This window comes from Brachionichthys hirsutus, unplaced genomic scaffold (assembly GCF_040956055.1).
Source record: "Brachionichthys hirsutus isolate HB-005 unplaced genomic scaffold, CSIRO-AGI_Bhir_v1 contig_54, whole genome shotgun sequence".
Taxonomy (NCBI): Eukaryota; Metazoa; Chordata; class Actinopteri; order Lophiiformes; family Brachionichthyidae; genus Brachionichthys; species Brachionichthys hirsutus.
The window spans coordinates 248-20885 of NW_027180818.1; the positions used below are offsets into that span (position 1 = coordinate 248).

The 20638-nt window shown below is 42.7% G+C and overlaps 1 protein-coding gene across 1 annotated transcript; it reads right to left on the reverse strand.

Annotated features, from left to right (window-relative positions):
• Positions 1-1378: 1378 nt before the first annotated feature.
• On the reverse strand, positions 1379-2856 carry LOC137916764 (transcription factor Sp5-like). The gene is made up of 2 exons (XM_068759730.1): positions 2803-2856; positions 1379-2428 (listed from the first exon to the last, which is right to left on the reverse strand). Exons 1-2 carry the CDS (start codon positions 2854-2856, stop codon positions 1379-1381), a joined length of 1104 nt encoding a protein of 367 aa, XP_068615831.1.
• Positions 2857-20638: the final 17782 nt, after the last annotated feature.

The following is a 20638-nucleotide window of genomic DNA, read 5'->3' on the forward strand; positions in this document are numbered from 1 at the left end:
CCATGACCTGTTTTCATTCCTTGTTAATTTAATTAACCCAGCCCACGTATTCTTTTTTACCGTGGAGCCCTCAGAGAGCGTCAGGTGAATTTTGCTTGCCGTGGTTTGGAGAACATTCAAACAAGATAAAAACAAAAGAGAAGAAACCCCTGGATGGGCAGACATCTGGCTGGCTGGCCGCTGAATAAAGCCCCATTCTAGGCAGGAAAACTGGACCGATCGTAACACGGCTGTGATATATGGAGACTGGGGGGGGGGGGGGGGGGTATTAACTTTCACAAGGGTGCAAAATCAAAGGGAGTTCCTGTCACCACTGAGGGGGTCTCAACAACAGGGGTCCCATTCACAGGGAATTCCTCTCCAGTGCCTTCTGTTGCATCTGTTGACTCGGTTCGCTCCACTGAGAGAAAGAAAACACTCATTAAAAACCACATGACTGTGAACTTGATTGCAGCAGGCGAGGCAAACTGCCCCATCAATGGATGGACTATATTTACTTTGAGGTGTGGAAAATCTTTCAACAGCCCACCATGTCGGATTCTCTTTCGGGTCTTCTTCCTCTAGACCAGCAGCACAATGAGCAGCCTTTGTATCCTAAATGTGGTTAAAGCCATCATTTAAATATGTCAGATCTCTTGGAGCAGCAGGGTGTCGGATATTCACGCATACGCAGGATGAGCCGCTGAGGGTCACCGCTGCCCGCCGTCACAATGCAGGAAAATAACATTAACACAAACCGTTAAAACGTTTCAGCAATGGCAATGTTTATTCAAATTTACATGCGGCCATCACTTCACTATATTTATACATCATTTACAAAAGGACTTAACAATTACAGTGTTTGCTAATCTGCCGCAGCGATGCCGTTTAAGAGCAGGTGAGATATTTGTTGATCAAACGCTCACACTCCAAAAGAAAGATCACTTCCTTCATTTAGACATAATATATAAGAACCAAATTGAGCCGTTTAAAAAAGGAAAATATTTCTCTTGAACACGACAGCATGAACAACACGTTCAAATGGAAACCTCGTCAGCCGTATTTTTGACATGGATGAAATATTTACAAAAACGAAATGCTGGAAATTTAAAAAAAAAAAAATCTGATTAATTGATCAGTTGAAATTTAAACAAGTCCTTAAAATGAATTCAGCAAAACTCCAACAGCATCACCAAAAAAAAAAAAAAAAAAGGCTTCAAGTATTCTTAAAGGTGCCTCGTCTCAAATAACACAAAAGTTTGAACAGAAAGTCAATATATTTTTACTGGACTACTAAAAACCCAAGCGTAGGGCTTTAACATATTTGCCTCCGCCCATTGGTGTACATCACGCCGTCTGCCCATTCATCATTATTTTGTTTAGCAGCGGGCCACAGACTTTACTCTCTTTTGATCGTGGCGAGAAGCGAATCCATGCTCTGCGATGGCTGCCCTGCAGATCGGCTCTTTCTGGTCTGATGGGTCTTGACGTGTTTGGAGAGGTGGTCGCTCCTCATGAACCTCTTCCCGCACTGCTGGCAGCCGAAGCGTTTCTCGCCGGTGTGCGTGCGGAGGTGCCTCTGCAGCTCGTCTGAGCGAGTGAAGCTTTTACCGCAGAAGAGCCAGTTACAGATGAAGGGCCTCTCTCCTGCATGCCATCGCAAATGCGCCTTCAGGTGCGAGGTCTTCTTGTACACTTTGCCACACTCTGGGATGTGGCAGATATGCAGTCTCTTCTTTCCGAACTCTAACCCTCCGCCGCTCGCCTGACAGTTCGGGCACTTGCAGCGGCGGCAGCGGCGCGTGGAGCTCAGCAGGCCCTTGGAGGTGCCCTGGAGAAGAGCAGCTATCTGCGGCTGGTGCCCCAGGACAAGCTGCCTGCTTAGGGAGAAGGGGTGGCTGGAAGGGGTGGCGTTGGTTTGGGGCAGGCTCCACCACTGCTGCCCGTCCTCCACATGGCCTGTAGGCAGGTGGTGCCTGGCTGTGGAGTTCTGAAGGAAGCTGGGAAAGTTTTGTCCCACGTTGTGCTGAGAATAATAGGAGCCATTGGCCTGAGGCTGTGAGGACAGCACCTTCACCGGGGAGAGTTCGAAGGAGTAGGATGAGGGCGTTTCGGCCGGCGGGGTGAGAGGCAGCTCATGGTGGGGGTGGGGGTGAGGGTGGTGATAATGATGATGATGATGGTGACCCAGGCCAGCCTGCATGTGTCCGGGAAACTGCACCTTGGGCACCGTGAAGGTCATCTGATGCGTGCTGAGGGCCGTGCTTGGTGCCATGTCATTGCTCCAGAGCTGAAACATTCCCGACGTGGAGCTGACGGTGCCCTCGTAGGGGAACTGGGAGCCTTCTGAGCCCATAGCTCCTCCAACCTGCCAGGCCTGACTGCAGGTGGTGGCCAGGAAGGAGAGGGCGTTGGGTGCTCCCTCTGGAGAGGAGCTGGGCGTCCGATCCTGAGGCCACACACACACACACACACACACACACACACACACACACACACACACACACACACACACTTGATGACTTGGACCACATAAGATAGAAATGTTCATCACCTCTTACTTTTAACAAAAGTACAATAAAAAAAAGATACTTTAAGTGTTTCAAATTATTGAGTCGTTTCTAAGCAGGCATTCAATTACATGATATAGTTTTAACTCTGCCATTTGAGTTTGGAAATAAAAAGTTAGATTGCATTCATTCATTCATTCATTAAGCACGAGAAGCGTTTTATCTGAAGTTTGGTTTTAAGATCAGAAGTTGTCCTGCACGCCATGTTGGAAAAAGAGAGAAAGAAAGAAAGAAAGAAAATACAACAACAAACCTGTAAAAAGGTGTGCAAAAAGTTGTCAGCCCTTTGAATAGCCAACGCAGCCATCTGTCCTCGCGCGCGCCTTCTCCACGCACCTGCGACCAATCTGCGTTTGATGCGTCCACGCACAAAGTCTGTCCCGCAGCTCGGAGAGCAAAACAAAACGATCACATTCGGGTGTCGGATGACTCCGGTACCGTGGAAAATCCCGTGTTATTCTAACGCGTCTCGGTCCACTCGGCAGCGATTTGGTGCTGAAGGACGTCAGTCTGCTAAGAGGCAAGGAGGCGCGCTGGTAATCCGAGCGACCATCTCAAAGGCGCCCGGGCTGCATCTTCTCTTTATAGAGAGAAAAGATCCTCTCAACGGGGTCTCCAGTGTGATGCGCAGCAGCCAGTCAATAGAGAGCTGATGTGGGTGGAGAGGAGGAGGAGGCGTTATAGGTGAATGGGTGGGATTCTCATCATTTCACTCAATTTCAACCAAATGCTGACCGCAAGAATTTGACTCCTCCTCTAATTGTTCTGAAAAAAAAAAAAAAGCAACGATAAGTTTCATGTATTTATTGTATCTCCACGAAATTAAAGTGTTTCACAAGATCAGGAACATCTGAAAGTGGACATTTATTGCCTCAGCAAATTAACAGGATCTACATTTAGGGACCGCAACTCAAGAGCAAAATGCTGAGTCTGTTAAAATGAAAAATAAAAAGCCATCTTTGTCATGATTTGCATACTGCCTCGCTGCCGCGGTGGGAATTTAAGTAATAAAAAAACAGTAAATACATGGGTTTTTATTTTTGGCAACAACCAGGGATGCTGTGTAAAATTAAAAGATGGACAATTTTTTGTTTGTTTCTATAGTCAACAAATATTAAGAGAAAAACATGATTTCCAAGAATAATTGACTCTCACATCAAGGAGAGCAGAAAAGCAAATATTTATGTGGTATCATAGATTTAGCATAATTTTATGTAACAAAGTTGGATGAATTATGATTCCTTTCTTTGTTAGAGATTGCTCTCGACCCGAAGAAGTGATTCAGATATTCTAAATTAAATTCGAGTGCATAATTCTATATGTAAAACTGATCATTTCTCATCCAGAAGATGATGATCATAAAACAGAGATGAATACACATGTAGGATTTAATTCAGACTCAAAACAGTTTCTCCGGATGTTATTCCTTGAAGCAGCGGCAGCTCTGCGGCCTGCTCACACTCCATGAAGGCAATCAAAAATATTTCCCTGACAAAGCTAATTGATAAAGCTCAATCAAAGCCTCGGAGTTCTCACCGGTAGGTGACATGTCAAATAGACTACCCTGTGTGACATTCTCACATTTCAGAGGTCAAGTAGAGGCCGCTTCAGATCTGCTCTATTAAATGCAAATTGGGGCTTAATCTCATTCTGTAAATCTCTTCACCATTACAATGTTAAGAGTTTAAATCCAGGCTGGGAACCCGTTTCTCATGTAAATACCTAGTTCCTCACTTACATTCTTCTCACTGTTTCACACACTGTGATCCTTAAATAAACACACCCCAAGGAGGAGCCAGCTAAAATTGGAAATTTCTAATCCTTCCAAATTATTTAAACAATTACATTTCTTATATCTCGCTCACATTGTGATAGTTAGACTTAATATATTAATTATATATGTATATATATTGTTATTGTTCTTATACAATATTGGTGTAAAAGTAAAGCACACCGTTTTAATTAAGATAGAAAAATGGAAACATTTTCCCCAGATTCCTAATGACATGCAGCTACAGGTTTCGATTCTGATTTCTTATGCGGACATAAAACTATGCAATGGAATTTTTTTTTTATTGGATTGATCAATTATTTTGACAAGAATATTACTCTATAAAAATGATGATGCAATGTGAAGCTGCAGGTTAATTATCATAATACCTTGAAGTACAAAAAAAATCCCAAAGGCTAAAAATCTGCAGGTCAAAACAGAAATAAATGAAATGCATAGATAAAAAAAAAAGGAAATAAATAAATTCAATGGCTGGTATGTGATAAACATAATAGATGAAATAGAACTCTAAAAGCATGAAATAAAACAGTGAAATTTCAACTCAAAGTGATCATTTAGGATTAAATAAAACAGTACTAAAGGAAAAGAGCACAGAGGACGTGGAAATAAGAGTTGCATCTTGAGGTATACTCAGTCTGTGGTTTATTACGGAGCAGAAGTTGTTAATTACCCTGATTCTTACTTCCTGTCCCCTCTCCCCCCACGCCACCCCACCCCCACTGTACTGCCTCCCAGATGAGTGGCTTTGAAGTGCAAAGTACCCTCTCCTCACTTTGAACTGTGAAAACAATGCTCATGTGGTGGTGCTTACCTTCCCCATGTTACCTCATTTAAATAGACCTGGATACGGCTTCCACAGTGTTCAAGGGAAAACTCGTTTCCAGAGAAAGAGGTCCCTGCGTTCATTAAACAGCTGGCCAGATTGCTGCTAATCAAGGCCCGCTCTGTCATTCACTGCCGACTGCTCTGAATGGCTTCCTACCAACAAATTGAAACAACAAACAGCAGGGACATCCAGCACAGAGACAACAGGCGTTGAAACTCAACATGGCTCTTGTGATCGTGGGAGATTTTTTGTTGTTGCCTTTTTCTTTTTTTTTTGCTTCTGTTCCCCACAGAATATGGAAGCGGCTGTTCAAGCTGTTATTATCATGCCTCGGGGGCAGTTTAGAAGTCTCAGATCACTAAATTGTCCCAGCTGTCTTGACCATCTGCACTCAAAGGGGGCAGCAATGGAGGAGCAGCCTTTGTACTGGTGGCCATGTCAAAAAGCCAATTTTACAGCACTGTATTGACTCAATGGCCCTCATTTGACAAATGTGGCCTAATGGATGAGACAGACAGCATGTAAAAGCCTGCTGCTAACCGTAGGGCCTCACTCTTGAACCATTCAGCTATCCAGGCAGGACAAGCTGGGCTATAATTACCATGACACACAGTTGCTTTAGGATGAGGAGCACCGCCAACAGCTGGACTTTACAGCGCATCAATTTGACCCCCCCCCCCCCCCCCCCCTCTTTCCTAAGGAAATGAGTCTGTCAGTCTGTGAGTATTTGAGAGGGAGTTTCAGAGAGAGAGAGAGAGAGATCATTGAAAACGGATCAATTTGACACAAATACTGAAAAGACTTGTGTTTGCAGCCTCTGATGTGCCTCGCTCAGACACTGGGGAATACACAAAAATCACATCAATCAATCAAACTTTTAACTCCAATCATGGCCTTGTTTCAGTTGCCCATTCAGAAGCTTAACATCAGAATGATCTCAGTTCATATTCCTATTTTTATACTATTGCTGCTATTTATTGTTGCATATTGATTGACTTGTGTTCTATGCGGCTCTAACTGGGGAATTTCCCCCCCCCCCTGTGGGATGAATTATGATTCTAATTTAATCCTATCTTTATCTATCTATTCAGTGATGAATTCAAGCTGTACATAGCTCATATTTAAATTAAGTCGGTGTGTTGATTGCCTTCAGTTAACGAGAGGCAATAATTACTTATATTCATTTCATTCAATTTTTTTTTCTTCTTATACCTTGTCTGCATTCGTGCTCAACAGTGACAACGTACATAACGTCAGTCACTGTTAGAGTTCTATGCAATTTTATTCTTATAGTGATTGTGACCGTCACCTGCCCTCTTGGCAGACTAGCCTATTCATATTTTATTAGTTTTATTGTGACCGGTGATTATGTTGTTTAAGGGCACAACATTATTACCTGCTTACTGCCGTAGAGGGCTGTGCACACCACAGTGAACATATAACATGGACAAACGAAAAGTGACAAATACACAGTGTTCTGAAAAGAAAGTGCAATGGATTTATTTGTGCTCAAATTTCATTTCATTCAAGATTAATTTAATTGAGGCACCTTGCCTGCAAATAAATTAAGTGATAATTCTTGTAACACATAATCCGACGAATAGAAAACGAGCATAAATGACAGAATTGGAATAGTCTATCCTTATTTCTTGATGTCACAGCGGCAAGGATGGATGATTCCCACCCCCGTGCTACCGCTTGCATGGCTCGGCGTGTGAGAAGAGGAAAATCACAATTCCCTCATCTCTTGTCCATCAGCATGTTAGAAAACCCCAAAATCTCCAGTCTAGGGCAGACGCCAGCAGAGAACACACATCTCCACTTGTCGAAGAAAACTTTTATCAATACCAAGAGCACTTGAAGTTTGTTTGCATTTTGTTTCCCAGCTCTCTTAACAACTTCAGAAGTCAGATCACAGGAGTATCTGATCAAAGCGCTTCGTGGTTAGTTCTGGAAACACAGGAGTGCTATGCCACGCTTTGATACTCCACATCAATATTTCAATTGAACAATCACTTGACATGCACCCATACTCTCAGAGACGAAAGGGGGGAGAGAGAGAGAGAGAGAGAGCAATAAATATGAATGAATCAGACTAAAAAAGAATCACTGCCTTCATTCCTTTTTTGCCGATGTTACATGAAATAAAACAAGATTCTCATAACATTACAAATCTAGTCTACTAAAATCACACATAGCAACTGAAGCAAAGTGAGTTTTACTGTACAATAGAGTTAAAAAAAAACACGAAGATTGCCTTGGCTAACTGAATGTCAGTCAAACCCGATATATTCAGTTAACTTATGTTTCAGGACTGAAGCTAAAACACTTGTCATGGAATGAAAGTGTGTGCAGAGGCTGCGTTTCATGTTTAATCAAAGGAGCGTAATACAGGAAGTCTGGAGTGATACAGGCGAATACAGTCTATCTGGCAAATGTCGCTTTCATGCTGCTTCATCATCATTTCATCAGCTCAGACAGGATGTAACATGCTTTGAAGGTATCCACCTATGAAATGCGCCTGATCTGAAAAGAGTCTTGTGGTGACGTTTCCTGAAGCTGTGGAGCCAATCACGGGGTTAATAAAAGTGACACTGCGGGAGAGAGGCGCCAAAATCGTTGTTTGCACGACATTATTTGAAATGATTTTCTCATTTAAAGGATTCGTTTTTGCAACACATTCCTCAATAACAGCAGATGCTTCATAGTAAATCAATGTACTTACTGACAGTGAATTTCCTGTTTGTGCTGCAAGCATCCACTGTTGTGCTACATCTGAGTGTGACGGTGCTTATGTTCATTCATAAACCCCAACACAGCATCTAACATTAATGATAACTAATTTACCAGGAAAAAGAAATTGTTTATTCATAGTGTTTGCTATGTAAATTCCCTAAAAAGGCGAATTCCCTACAATTGCTTGTCTGTACAATGCCACATAAAATGAATAATAAAAAAAGAAGATGCAGAGACACAAGAAGAAGGAAACAATGGGACGATCAATCATAAAGCGCAGCCAAATCCATTTAGACAAAGATGAACAAAGGTAAATGTTGCTTTGTTCAGAGCAGGGGGGAGGGGGGGGGGGGCACCTGTCACAGGGATAATGGCATCTAAACTACTGTATCCCAGAAAGGAAAGATCACATGTGAGCAAACGAATGGCTTCTGTTGTGCCTTGCTATGACCATGTTTAACCTTATTTAAACTGAATTACTGTGTAAAAATAAAAAGTATTCTCGTGTAGGACCTGCAGTAGTATTAGGAAAGGAGCCTAAAATGTCATGTCCTCAAAACCTGGAGGAACAAGGGCTGCATGTGCAGTGGAGGGCCTCGCAGCCAGAGCAGGCGACTCATCTGCAAAGGTAGGTTTGTGACGCTGCTGTCTGCTAAGCCCCTCAGTCAGGTCAGCCATTCTAACCTGAGGGGAAGTGTCGCCCCGCAGCCGCCATGCCAAGGATCAGCCTGCTGTTTGTGAGTGCTGTGAACCGAGCTCTGAGGAGGAGGAGGAGGAGGAGGGGAGGGGAGAATATGACACAGAGGCTCTTTCATCTGATCCTTGTGGTGTAATTTGCACCTCAGTAATTTAATTGATGACTACTGATCAAATGCTCGCCTTTTGGAGAAAAAAAATAATCTTTGGGATTGTTATTTTCCCTTCCAACCTGCAAAAAGAATTTTTAATGCCTTGTGAGAGGTTTCTAACTGATGGATGGCGGTTCATGAGAGTTTGATCTTTAATAAAGCGCATTGAGCAGCTACATTTCCTGTCAAAATGTTGAATATTTCCTTTTATTCACTGCATCTTATAGATATGAAGTGATGCAAACTTAACTGAGCAAACTCAAATGGAGTGCACTTCTCCTTTCAGGAGGAGCAAACACACCTGGATCCTCGGCGTGTAGTTCCTCCTCTCCTCTAGAGATCCAGCTGGAGCATCAATGCCATTCAGACAAACGGATAGTGACAGGCCAAGCTTATCAGTGTCACCATCAGGCGGCTCTCTGGGATTAGGGTTCCACACTTTTCCCACAGCTGAACAGAAGGCTTTGCTTTGCAAAACAAACCAACAAACAGGGAACCTGAAGAGTGTGATGAAAGAGTAAACAACACGGCCCGGCAACATGCCCCACAACCATGACACTTCCTAAGTAGGCTACCGTGGAGGGTAACCCAATTTGTCTCGACCTGGTTTAAGGGACGGATCCAGGAACACATTTTACTCTTCACCTCTCCAGTTTATCCGTTTTTACACAACATGCAGATGTATTTACAGAGCTACACTGATGCGTCTCACGATGCCTTATTTGTAACACTCAGTTCATTACCATTGTGTCAAAATGTGTTTAAGTATAAATCTATTTTTGAATCAATAGCCTGCGAGGAAGACATAAAAAGATCTGAGTGTGTATAGTACAAAGCAATAACTCCAAGTAAGGCACGAGAATGCAATAAGGTTAGTAAGTACAAGAAGAGATCTGATCACACTTTTCAATGTCTAATCCCATATTACATTCATGTCAGCACACTAATCAATTTAGCTTCACCCATCAAGCTTAGTCAGATCATTAGGAAGCTATTTCCATTTTGCCTGGGAGTCCATTAGTTGCTTGAGTAACGGACTCCAAATTGATGCGCTCAAATTGCATCTGGACTGATTTCAGAACAATAAGCAGAGATAATTACACACACGCATGTTTATCAGATCTAAAAAACACGTGGGTTTCAGCCAATGAAAACGCATTAACTCATCAAGCAGCAACGCCTTGACATTACGATCAACTTCACCAATCAGTCCAATTCATTCAATTATTGATGTGTGAGGCTTGTGGGCATCCTTACTCCTTCGCATCTTAATAGATGGAAATAGCAGCATGTACGCGCCACTGAGCATTACAGGAAGTGACTTTCAGCTACCCTACACAAGGTGGGCAGATCAGTGGGGAGCAAGCCTTTATTTGCAGCGTTGTGGTTCATTTGCTGCGCAATGTGCAAGAAAACATGATCTTTCCAAGTGGCCAGGGGATTCTGCACAGCAGGGTCACATGGGAGTAGTTGCCCCGTAAATTACAACTAATTACAGACTTCTATCGAGCTGAAATCAAGACTGCTCAGGCAACACGCGAGGGATTTCACTTCCAACCATATTTAAAGCTCAGACACCATCGGCATTTCTGACCAAGTTGCCTCCACTTAAATAGGAATTCTGACATAATGAAATTACGAGAAATTTGAAAACAGGCTATACAGTGTTATAGACAGGAAGTGACATTACTGGAGTATTATTGCATGAATGCAGGGCTTTGTAAAGCGCTTTGGGCACCGTGAAGGTGTAGGAAGTGCTATACGAGTGCAGCCCATTTACTTTTTTATAGATTTTTTATTTTTATTTCATTAAACTCAAGTTTACCTTTTTCATTATGGAGTTACATACCAATTATATACCAAGTCAAAAAGCTAATAATGCAATTTATTAATTTAGTTCTATACCAAGACATGAAAAATGTTGCCTCACTTCAGTTTTGCTTTTTCACAATTCTGCAATTAAAATAAATTGAGACGCTGGACGCTCTGCATCGCTTGGTATGATCCAAGCGTGATGCAATTCCCTCTGTTGCTTCAAGGAAACTGTTCAACTCTGAGAGTGTGACCTCTGCCAGTAAAGAGAATCATTTCCAAATGAAAACTTGTACCATCGGTTGCCATCTGCAAGTGCTACTTCAAAACTAGACCAAGGATTTTTGCTTTTCTTCAGAATCCAGCATTATGCACACAAACGATGGCCAAGATGATGTTGGCACTGGGAATTGTGTTTACAAGCATCTTCTCACAATAAAGAAAAAGCCCAAAAGCAATATACTTTGGTAGAGAGATGGAGCCAAAGCTGTGCAGTAGTACAGTATTTTCAGACTAATAAAAGTGAAATAATAATCAAGGATGTCCTGAGGTTTTGCCACACCTCGAGTGGAAGAGGTGTGCCATTTGACTGAGGAAACGTGACGATTACAATCCACTTTTGGATTTATTTCAAACCTACAAAGATTCCACAGAACCAAGAGTGACTGTAAAACCCCCACACCCCTTCTAGGCATTTTCAAACATGATCTCCAAGGAATAGTTTATTTTACAGTTGCAGTGTGTGCAGGAATAACTCTCATCCTCTCCTCTTGGCAGAGCTGCTATCCAAAAAGAAAAAAAAAAGTCAATGAATTACTCTGCCCATTTATTGTATGGCATCAGTCAAAGTCACTTGCCGTGGAAAAGGGATGATCGGTACCAGCCTCCTGCCGTGTCTATCATTGTGATCGGTACATCCCTCACATCATATAAAAGGAAAGCCTGTAGAATGGGCTGGAGGTGGTAATGTTTGAGCCAAACACTGATGAAAGTGAATACGGTGCCCAATCGTCTCAGCAAGGGTGGCAGACAGAGTGCACATCAACACCCGTGAGACTGGTAAACCACAGCTTTGCCAAAGCCTCTTAGTCCAGGCCTGTGTCATCCTTCTGTGGCACCGGCACGGGGGGCATTGATTCACTGCAGCCTTGCTTCTGCATTACAGGGAAAACAATGCATATATTACTAAGTGCATCACTTTACATGTGGCATTAATATAATAAAGCAAACATATTGATTGCAGGCTTGCTCGTATCCCAGAACACTCGCATGTCGAAGTATTGCTGCACCAGAAATAGAAAGAAAGGTCCCAGGTGGATTTGAGCACAGGACTTTCTTGCGATGTGGCAATAGCTCCTCATCCATCGTAGAACACCTGAAGCATCTCACCACGGTAGCTTGATGAACTCCTGGCCCAGGATATACACCCTGAATCGCCAAACAACCACAACTACTACTGTACTTTCAGCTTGTCCCATGAGGGGTCGCCACAGCAAATCAATGTTCTCCACTTCACCCCGTCCTTTGCATCGTCCTCCTCAACACCAGCCACTCTCATGTCATACCTCACTATGTCCATGTGTCTTCTCCTGGGTCGTCCTCTAGTCCTGTTCCATCCTCAGCATCCTTCTATCGATACAGTCCCTATCTCTCCTCTGGACATGTCCAAACTCTCCAAGTTCAAGCATCCCTTAAATCACATGTGTCAAACTCATGGCCCAACTGATTCACCATCTTATTTTACAGAGTAAAAAGCAGTTGGAATATTTTCAAATTGAATTTTTCCAGGGCGAAATATTCCAGGTACTTGACACTTCAATCAATGTAAAAACTGTTTGGACCACAACTGAGTCTGCGTCTCGCCCCTGTGTGTTTTTGACACTTTGTGGTCACTAATTGCAGCAAATACAACCTTACATCCCCTGTGAGGATTTGGCCTCTCATGAAACTGTTATTGGAAAGCTTTTGATTCATGCAATGGGAAACCTAATACCAACAGCACAAAATAAAGCCACTGAAATGGCCATGATGTTCAATACCTCCCTCCTAAATACTTGCAACATTCAAGGACATTCTAACTTTCACTTAAAAAAGGTAGGATTCACTTCAGTCTATTCATTTTAATCGACAGCTGTTTTAACTATAGGAAACAATTGTATAAACACAGAAAAATGCATTATTTACTCACTGTGATGAACCACATTTTTATGGTTCCCGATACTTCCTCCAGTCTTGCTGTGTTGTATTACTATCTGGCAATGCAAGAGAACAATGTGCCCTGAAAGAGCATTAAAGTTTCATCTTATTAGCCCAGTAGGGAAAAGTACAGAATTCAGGGAAATGGACATAATTACAGAGTTCTAGTTCCAGGGAAACATAATACTTATTTTTTTCACCTTGCTGACATTAATGATTGCCCTCTTTCTCGTGCCATGGCAGGCTCCTCGGCTGTAGCCGCTATGGAGATGAGATACACTTCAGGTTGAATAATGCGGACGGAATTCCCACAAACACCAGTCACATACATCTTTAAGATGCCAGATACCCACCTTAGTTTTTCCTTGCTCGAGCTTCAGCACATTAGGCACCTGAACTATTTATCCATCGCAGAGTTGTTCTGCATTTGGTCTTAAAGATTTCTCTCAACACAACACGAAATAAAGGATGACAAAAAGTCTAAAATCAGAAACCTGTTATTGGTTTCTGTCAGAACTGTTGGGTTTCAATTCTGTAAAGTGTTGTCATATTCGCACAATGCTGCCATTAGTCCTGGAGTTTGACACATGGATCAGTGCCGTCTCCATGGGGCTGAACGCTCTCCAAATGGATAGGATGGGGAAACAACAGTTACGAAGATGTTTTGAGAGATACAGACAGAAAAACAGTAAGAGTTTAATGTGAAATATAGTGCACAAATCAATGTGGAGGATACTGCAACACATGCATAGAAATACTGCATGGGCAGACTGGGGAGAGGTGACGTAGGCTGCAGCTAAACCACATCCCTGTTGCTGGCTGCAGTGAAGGGTACAACTGATCACTCCAATCATTACATAGAATCGAGGTGTCTGCAGTCAGATAAACAATGATTTTCACCCAGTGTCTCAGGGATTAAGGAGTGATGCAAACTCCTTGTGGGAAAGTCTTTAAGACAAATAGCAGGGCCCCCCAGACACATCCCCCTTCAAGACAGCAGGCAACCTGCGCTAATTAGCAAGGGAGGTGTGACGGAGAAATCATTATTTTAACCACACAATTTGCCCTACATAACCCCTCCTCCCCCACAGACACCATCACTCTACCATCTATCCTCTCCCTACGTTCTGGAACATGGTGTGGTGGATGCAGTTGTTTCTTTATTAGTGTGCGGATGTATTTCTTCTGCAAAGCTTGCACCTAGCAACAGAGAATACCGATTCAGGGGTTAAATCGGAGGCATATGAAGGATCACAGATAAAGGCATGAACCGGAGGAGGCTGGGAGGAAAGACAGAAGAGGAGGATAGATGATAGCGGAGGTGCTACAGGAAATGGACAGGGGCATCAGCCCAACCACAAAAAGAGAGGTAGGGACGGAAGGAAGAATGTGTCTCAAGGTGTGAAAATGCAGCTCAACAACTCCCTGGGTGTAATTATGATAGAATCTTCTGATTGTTTGAGCCTGCAGGACCTCCAAAGAACCTCTCTGCTGTGGACGAGGCCTTTGCAGAAATGGTTAGCCCCCTCATGTGGAGCACAGCTGGGCTCCTGTTCCTGACAGCATGATTCATGAGCACTGGAGTTCTATTCTGACCCGGGGAGTACTGCAGCGCAAACCATCAGGTAGGACTCAAAACAGTTGCCCTCGCCACAATTAATGAGCTAAAGGGGCAAAGGGCATCAGCCACTGCCTCCACCTCTTTCTGTGATTCCCATTTGAAAGTGTGCAATCACAATTGTTCAGTATAATATCTTGTTACCAGAAAGCAAAGATCAACAAGGGGAGGATAAACCTCACTGCAGGTTGATCTCACTGAAAGTGCTGCCGTTTATACACAGACGCAAACTGCCACGGGCGTACCAGTGCGAGTACATAGCCAAACAAATCAGATTTGGGGCTAGATGTCACATGTAAAGTGATGCACTTAGTACACCCTGGCCACCGTCTCTTTAAGAGCATCTTAAATATTTAACCATGACTCAGTTTTACATACAAGCTTTTAAAATATGTGATATTTATTTCATGGGGACAGAATGCATAAAAGCCACAAAAATTGAGCCCTGTTGCATCTTCCCCCTTTCAAAAATGCATTTATATTGAGCAGCACTTACCAACACAATGCACGCTCTGTTTGTGCCCCAAATTAAACTCACTACCATCTCAAAAAGAAAAAAAAGTTGGATAAGTCACGAATATGATGGGAAAAGTATGAAAAGAAAAAACTATTACCTGTAAAGCTACAAATATTGTTAAGCATTGAAGCTCCACTTGTACAGAGAGCAACAGAGGTGCTATGCTTTCACACGAATGGCACTCATCGCCTCAGAAAAGGCACAAGAGTAGCATGAAAAAAGTAGCGAACACACAAAAGTAAACGTAACAATCGGTTTATAAGAGCATCCAAGAGAAATTATTACGTCACCTTTAAAGCCACTTCAACAACCCACCCACCCCACAAACTAGCACCCTTTCAGCACATATTCATAAAGGTTCACTAATGGCTTCCAGAGGGACGAGGGGGCCTCCGTCTCAGACAGAGACATTTCACAGGCCCACAGGCAGAGCAGAGAAAAGCCGAGAGAAAAATAACAAAGTTTGAGAGGGGGGAGATATGAAGAAAGTGAAGGAGAGAGAAAGACTGGGCGAGAGAGAGAGAGAGAGAATGTCTTTATCATGAGTGGAATAGGAATGATGCCCCACTGGGCTCTATTAGTGAGCCTTTAGATACAATGGCAGCCTCGCCAACTTCCAAGTGTGGCAACAATACAAAGCCCGAGCTTATTGTGGCAGAGAAATTAAGGTTGTTAAGGAAAACATATCTCTTGTAAAACCAAGTACTCACTCCCACACCGGCGCAGGTTGTTATGCCTTTTAATAATACGTGCATAATATTGCATGGTATATTTTGTGTAATATATATATATATATATCAAGAGACGGGTCATAAAAACATTGACATGGGACGATACATTTTCAGTCCATAATGAATAGACTTGTAATAGATATATCTAGTAGCCTATCACCATTTCGCAATACATGGAAATCAGAAGCAGACCATTAACATTTCCTCATGGACAAAAACCCCCGACTCGACATGTGGCTCATTAAAATTGAATTGCCAACATTCCATTTTCCACTTGTTACCTTAATTGTCAGGTCACACATATTAGACCGATAATAGTAAAGGTGTCTATTCCACAGCACGTGTTCGTCTCAGTCAGCCACTGCTGCTCGACAGGTTGAGCAACCACTTTCCAACATATTCATAGGTTATATCAAGCCCAAATTAAGCCACAGACAAATTAAACGAGCCTGCTCATAAATTATAGCACAAGGATGGGGGGGGGGCATCGTATACATCATTGTCATGTAAGTCATCAATCACTGAGCATCAGACAGGGTTATTCGCTCATCTACTTATTCCAATGTTCTTTCACCCTGGGAAGAAAGCGAGGTATTGAGCTGGCAGCGCAAGTGGCTCACATTCTTACCAACCTCAGTCTTGTTTTGTCACACCTCTCCATGTCTGGTTGTGCATTTAAAAACATTGTTTGAATATCAGAGTATGTGGTACACATTTTGTGAAAAATGTGAAGCATGAAATACTTTGCTGGCAGACAAAAGCCAAAATTTATGTTCGGCGTTTGTTGCATCGGTGCATTACATCAAAAGCCTCGTTTTTTTCTCTTCCATTTTGGCAAAAAGCAGCGTCCTCCTCCTTCAAGGTCTGCTTGTTCTTTCAGTTAGCTTAGCTTAGGCAATGTCACTTTTCTGTCTTTGCAAGCATACAACAGCTGTAAGAACTCCAACTCTCCAGTAGATTCATTGAGAATCGAGTGTGCCTTGAATCGTCATGCCATTTTCAGTAGATCTGGAAGGCCAAGTGCTGCACAGCCAGTCTCGAGGCACATCTGTCATTTTGTCCATTGGGCCACGAATTGCTTCAACATGCACTTATATGCTTTGAATTGTAAGTTGACTATACTTTCACAGCACCTTTCTGGTCACTGAACACATTCACACAGTGGTGGGAGGGGCTACCCCGTAAGGCGCCACCGTGATACACCAATGGAATAGAGCAATGGAAGCAGTACTTACGTCATCTGTGTCCCCAGGGAGTTTTAGGCACAGCTTGGTGTGATGAATCCAGTTTTTCTTTTTTGTATATCAATAGTTATCGTAGTATTTTGAAGGGGACGCCACACAAAATAAATCCAATAAAATTGCACAGCTGTTTCTCTGCCAGCCAAAAATACAAAAGATAAGTAAGGCCCATTCTGGAACCATTATTTAGCGGACCTGCAACTTCTCAGGATATGCAAGGCCCTGGCTCTCTGTGAAAACTTCGTGACGGCACCAGGGATTCGGACCTTCTCGGACTGTGTTTGTAATTAGGGACACCTGCGCAGTGTCCCCAGGCTTCTTAGCTCTGCCTACCTAGTCACCAGGTGTCTGCAATCAGCAATCACAGTGGCAGTTGTTGCGGACGCTGCTGCTTCCCTGTCTATTCACTCCCTATTTTTTATTTTTTTTTATTCCTGCTTTTTGCTTCTCACTGACAACATGCATCACACATCATTCAACCAATTCATTAACCGCCACACACCGCTGATACTGACTTCCACACCACGTTGCGGCATTTATTGAACTGGTTAAATACACTTTTGGAGCCAGCCTCCCTCATTTGTTGCGGTATATGAGCCGGCCGTAACAATTATAAACTAGAGAAGCACTCAGAGCGCGCAGACCTCCGCCGAGCAGCTCATTCCCCTCAATTAGAATTACACCATCCACATCGTGATCTGGATCATCATCAAAAGTTTTTTAATTTTCTGTTGATATCTTTTGAAGCACCATTAACTTCAATGTTAATGGGATTTCCAACTGATCAATAATCCAGGATCTTTTCTGGCTCATCCCCAACATTTAATCATCTGTTCCTGGTAACATTCCCAACATTTCCAGAACTTTTTATGTTATTTTGCTGACAGACGGACGGATGGACAGAAACAAACGGCGGTCATTAACTAACCCTCACCTCAGCGGAGGTAATCATTATTATGCCAAAAAGTAATTTATTTCAAGTCTTTCATGAACAGTGCCCCTTCAAAAACGAAACTCTGTCAATCAGTGCCAAATTTAAAATACATTTTACAGCAGATATGTCTTATTTATTACATTAATTCATATTGTAAGAAGGATTGGTGTCATTAAAAACCTTGATGGATTATTTACAAGGTCTTCCAATGACCATATCTCTCAATCCTGTCAGTAGAAAGGAAAAATCAATCATGAATAATAAATCTATACACTGAGGCCAGACTAACACAGATGTGACTGACACAACCAGTGCTATTCAGTCACAACGACGCCTACATCAACAAGGACTTCATTTCTGATCGACTGTATTTTCATACTGTAAGTGTACGCCTCAAACAGACCAGAAAACCTGCTTGTATTTTCTTTTCTTTTACTGTACATACACCAAGGCGTTATTTATGAGGCTTTTTCTGAATAAAATATGTTGGTATTTGTTATTGAGTCGATTTACAGTATGTCTTATTTGGTGGCATGTTGATTAGCCTGTGAACTCACATTTGCACTACTCCAGAATAATCTAAGCACGGCTAGTGTAGAGAGTCCACCATACAGCCAGCATGATCTGAATCCAATTTAAAAGCATTCATGAAACTTGTCCATTGAAAGTGCGTGTAAGGTGTAATGTTGAGAATACATTTTCATGAAAAGAATAAATGAAAAGAAAGCTATCCATCTGTATATGAATTTCAAAGACAGTGACATTTAAAAGAAAAACACATGCACAAGCAGCAAACACTGTTCAGAAGACAGATGATGGGGAAATAGACGTAATATTCGAGTATTAGAGTGAGGTCGTGCACCGTTAAAAGGGTAGTAACCCATAAGAAGTGTGTATCAAGAGAAAAAGGGATGTGTGTATTCAATGCGTTACTACAGCAGTTGAGTATTTACAGTTCTAGACACAAAGCAAAAGGCCAACTTTGTCGGCTGCAACTACTCGGGTATCACAGGTGTGATATTCCATGCTCTCTTAGACCAGCAAAATGTCTCTCCAAAAACATAAAAGCGAGGAAGTGAGAGGTCTGTGCTCCATGTTTCTCAGGTGAACAGCTGGACTGTGGAATATTTGGCGCTCATGAAGTATGAGGCACAGCTGGCTTTTAAGAGGAAGAGCTCCTCTGGAGCCTCTGGGAGGTCACAGCCTGCTAGGCCGTGAAGCGTTGCTCGGCAGGAGCAATGTGTAAAGGCAGAAGGCTTGTGCCACTGTGTGCAGATGTCCCCCCCCCCCCCCACCACCACCACCACACCCCAATCGGTCTGCTGGCTGCCTCAAAGCACACTCACAACTCGGTGCAGATGATTCAACACACATAACACAGACACCTTTACGAAGCACACGCACATGCAAACTCAGACAAAGACACACAGTTAACCACAATATATTCCCGCTCCACAGCCCGCCTGCGCTATCACGTCACTTTCATGTGTCCTCCATAGCAACAAGCACCACTCAGGAGCACTAAGGTGGTGCAGTTGGAAACAATAAAGTACGGTTTAAATGAGCTCTCCAAGGCCTGGAATACACAACCAAATGCAGGAAGGTGCCCCTCAAATGTGCCGGCAAACTGCTCCTCCACACTCCATAACAAAGCAGCGAGCTTCTATTCATTACCCACAGGTAAAGCAGATACAAGACGAAGTAGAGAGTACAAAAATCTCAAGGCTGCAACCTTCACCCTTCTCAGCGCCGTATTATATTATGCATGTCTCAAACACTGTGCCACATTTGAATAGTATTCAGCAACAAAATAAATCAATAACACACACACACAATCCTTCCTTTAATTCCAGCGCTGCATGAATTTATCGACCAGACTGCTCCTCTGGGATGTATGCATTCAGGACGAACCTTAGTAAACAGAATGTGTCAAAAACAAGAATGTCAGAATAAAGCATTTATTATGAGGCATTAATTTCAGGTGGGATAGCTTTCCAGAGTCTAATGACAGTGATGAATAGAGAAAAAGACAGGGTGAGTGGCAGGCCTGAGCGAGGGGACATCACTTTGCTCGGCAACCTCCCCCCACTCCATCTGTCCACCCCAACAAACCCTTTCAAATCCAGGAGACAAAACCTGCTGTTGACACCAATGGACAAGCACATCTGGCAACCAGGGTCCGCTGTGACATCCCCAATCAGCCACTTGATATTCAATGTGCGGACTTTCCTTTCTCTCACTCCGATGCCAGAAACAGACAGATGAGGGCAGGTGTGTGTGTGTGTGTGTGTGTGTGTGGGGGGGGGGGGGGGGGGGGGGCACAGCCATTCAACAGGAAATCAAGTATTAATCAGTCCAATCACAATCATATCTCCATAACTGCAGTGTGACATTGATATCCAATCAATCAATATGGAGAGATTACAAGGAGATAAACAACGGAACAAAAGAAGGTTTAGAGTGAATGATTACAGTCATCTCATGAATATTAATGTCAAAGTGGAGCTCGAACAAATATATATTTTTTCTTTTTTGTAAATCTCACTCATCTCCATATAAATATAAAATATAAAATCTCAAGTATGGTATTACAGTAGCAATGCTTGTTTGATATGTTAAAGCCTGTAATGGAGTAGCAACCGGGCTGGTTTATATGTTTTGTTAGTTCCGTTGCCGTTTTAATCACTGATGTACCAGAAAGGAGCCAAAGGCTATATTGTTATCTGCAATGGAAATTAAATATTGATAGCATTCCAGCTTTCTCCCCATATTTCTTTGTGTTAACAAATATGTTTTGTTTGCAAAACAATTTGAATTTAATAATTCATCAAAAGGGGG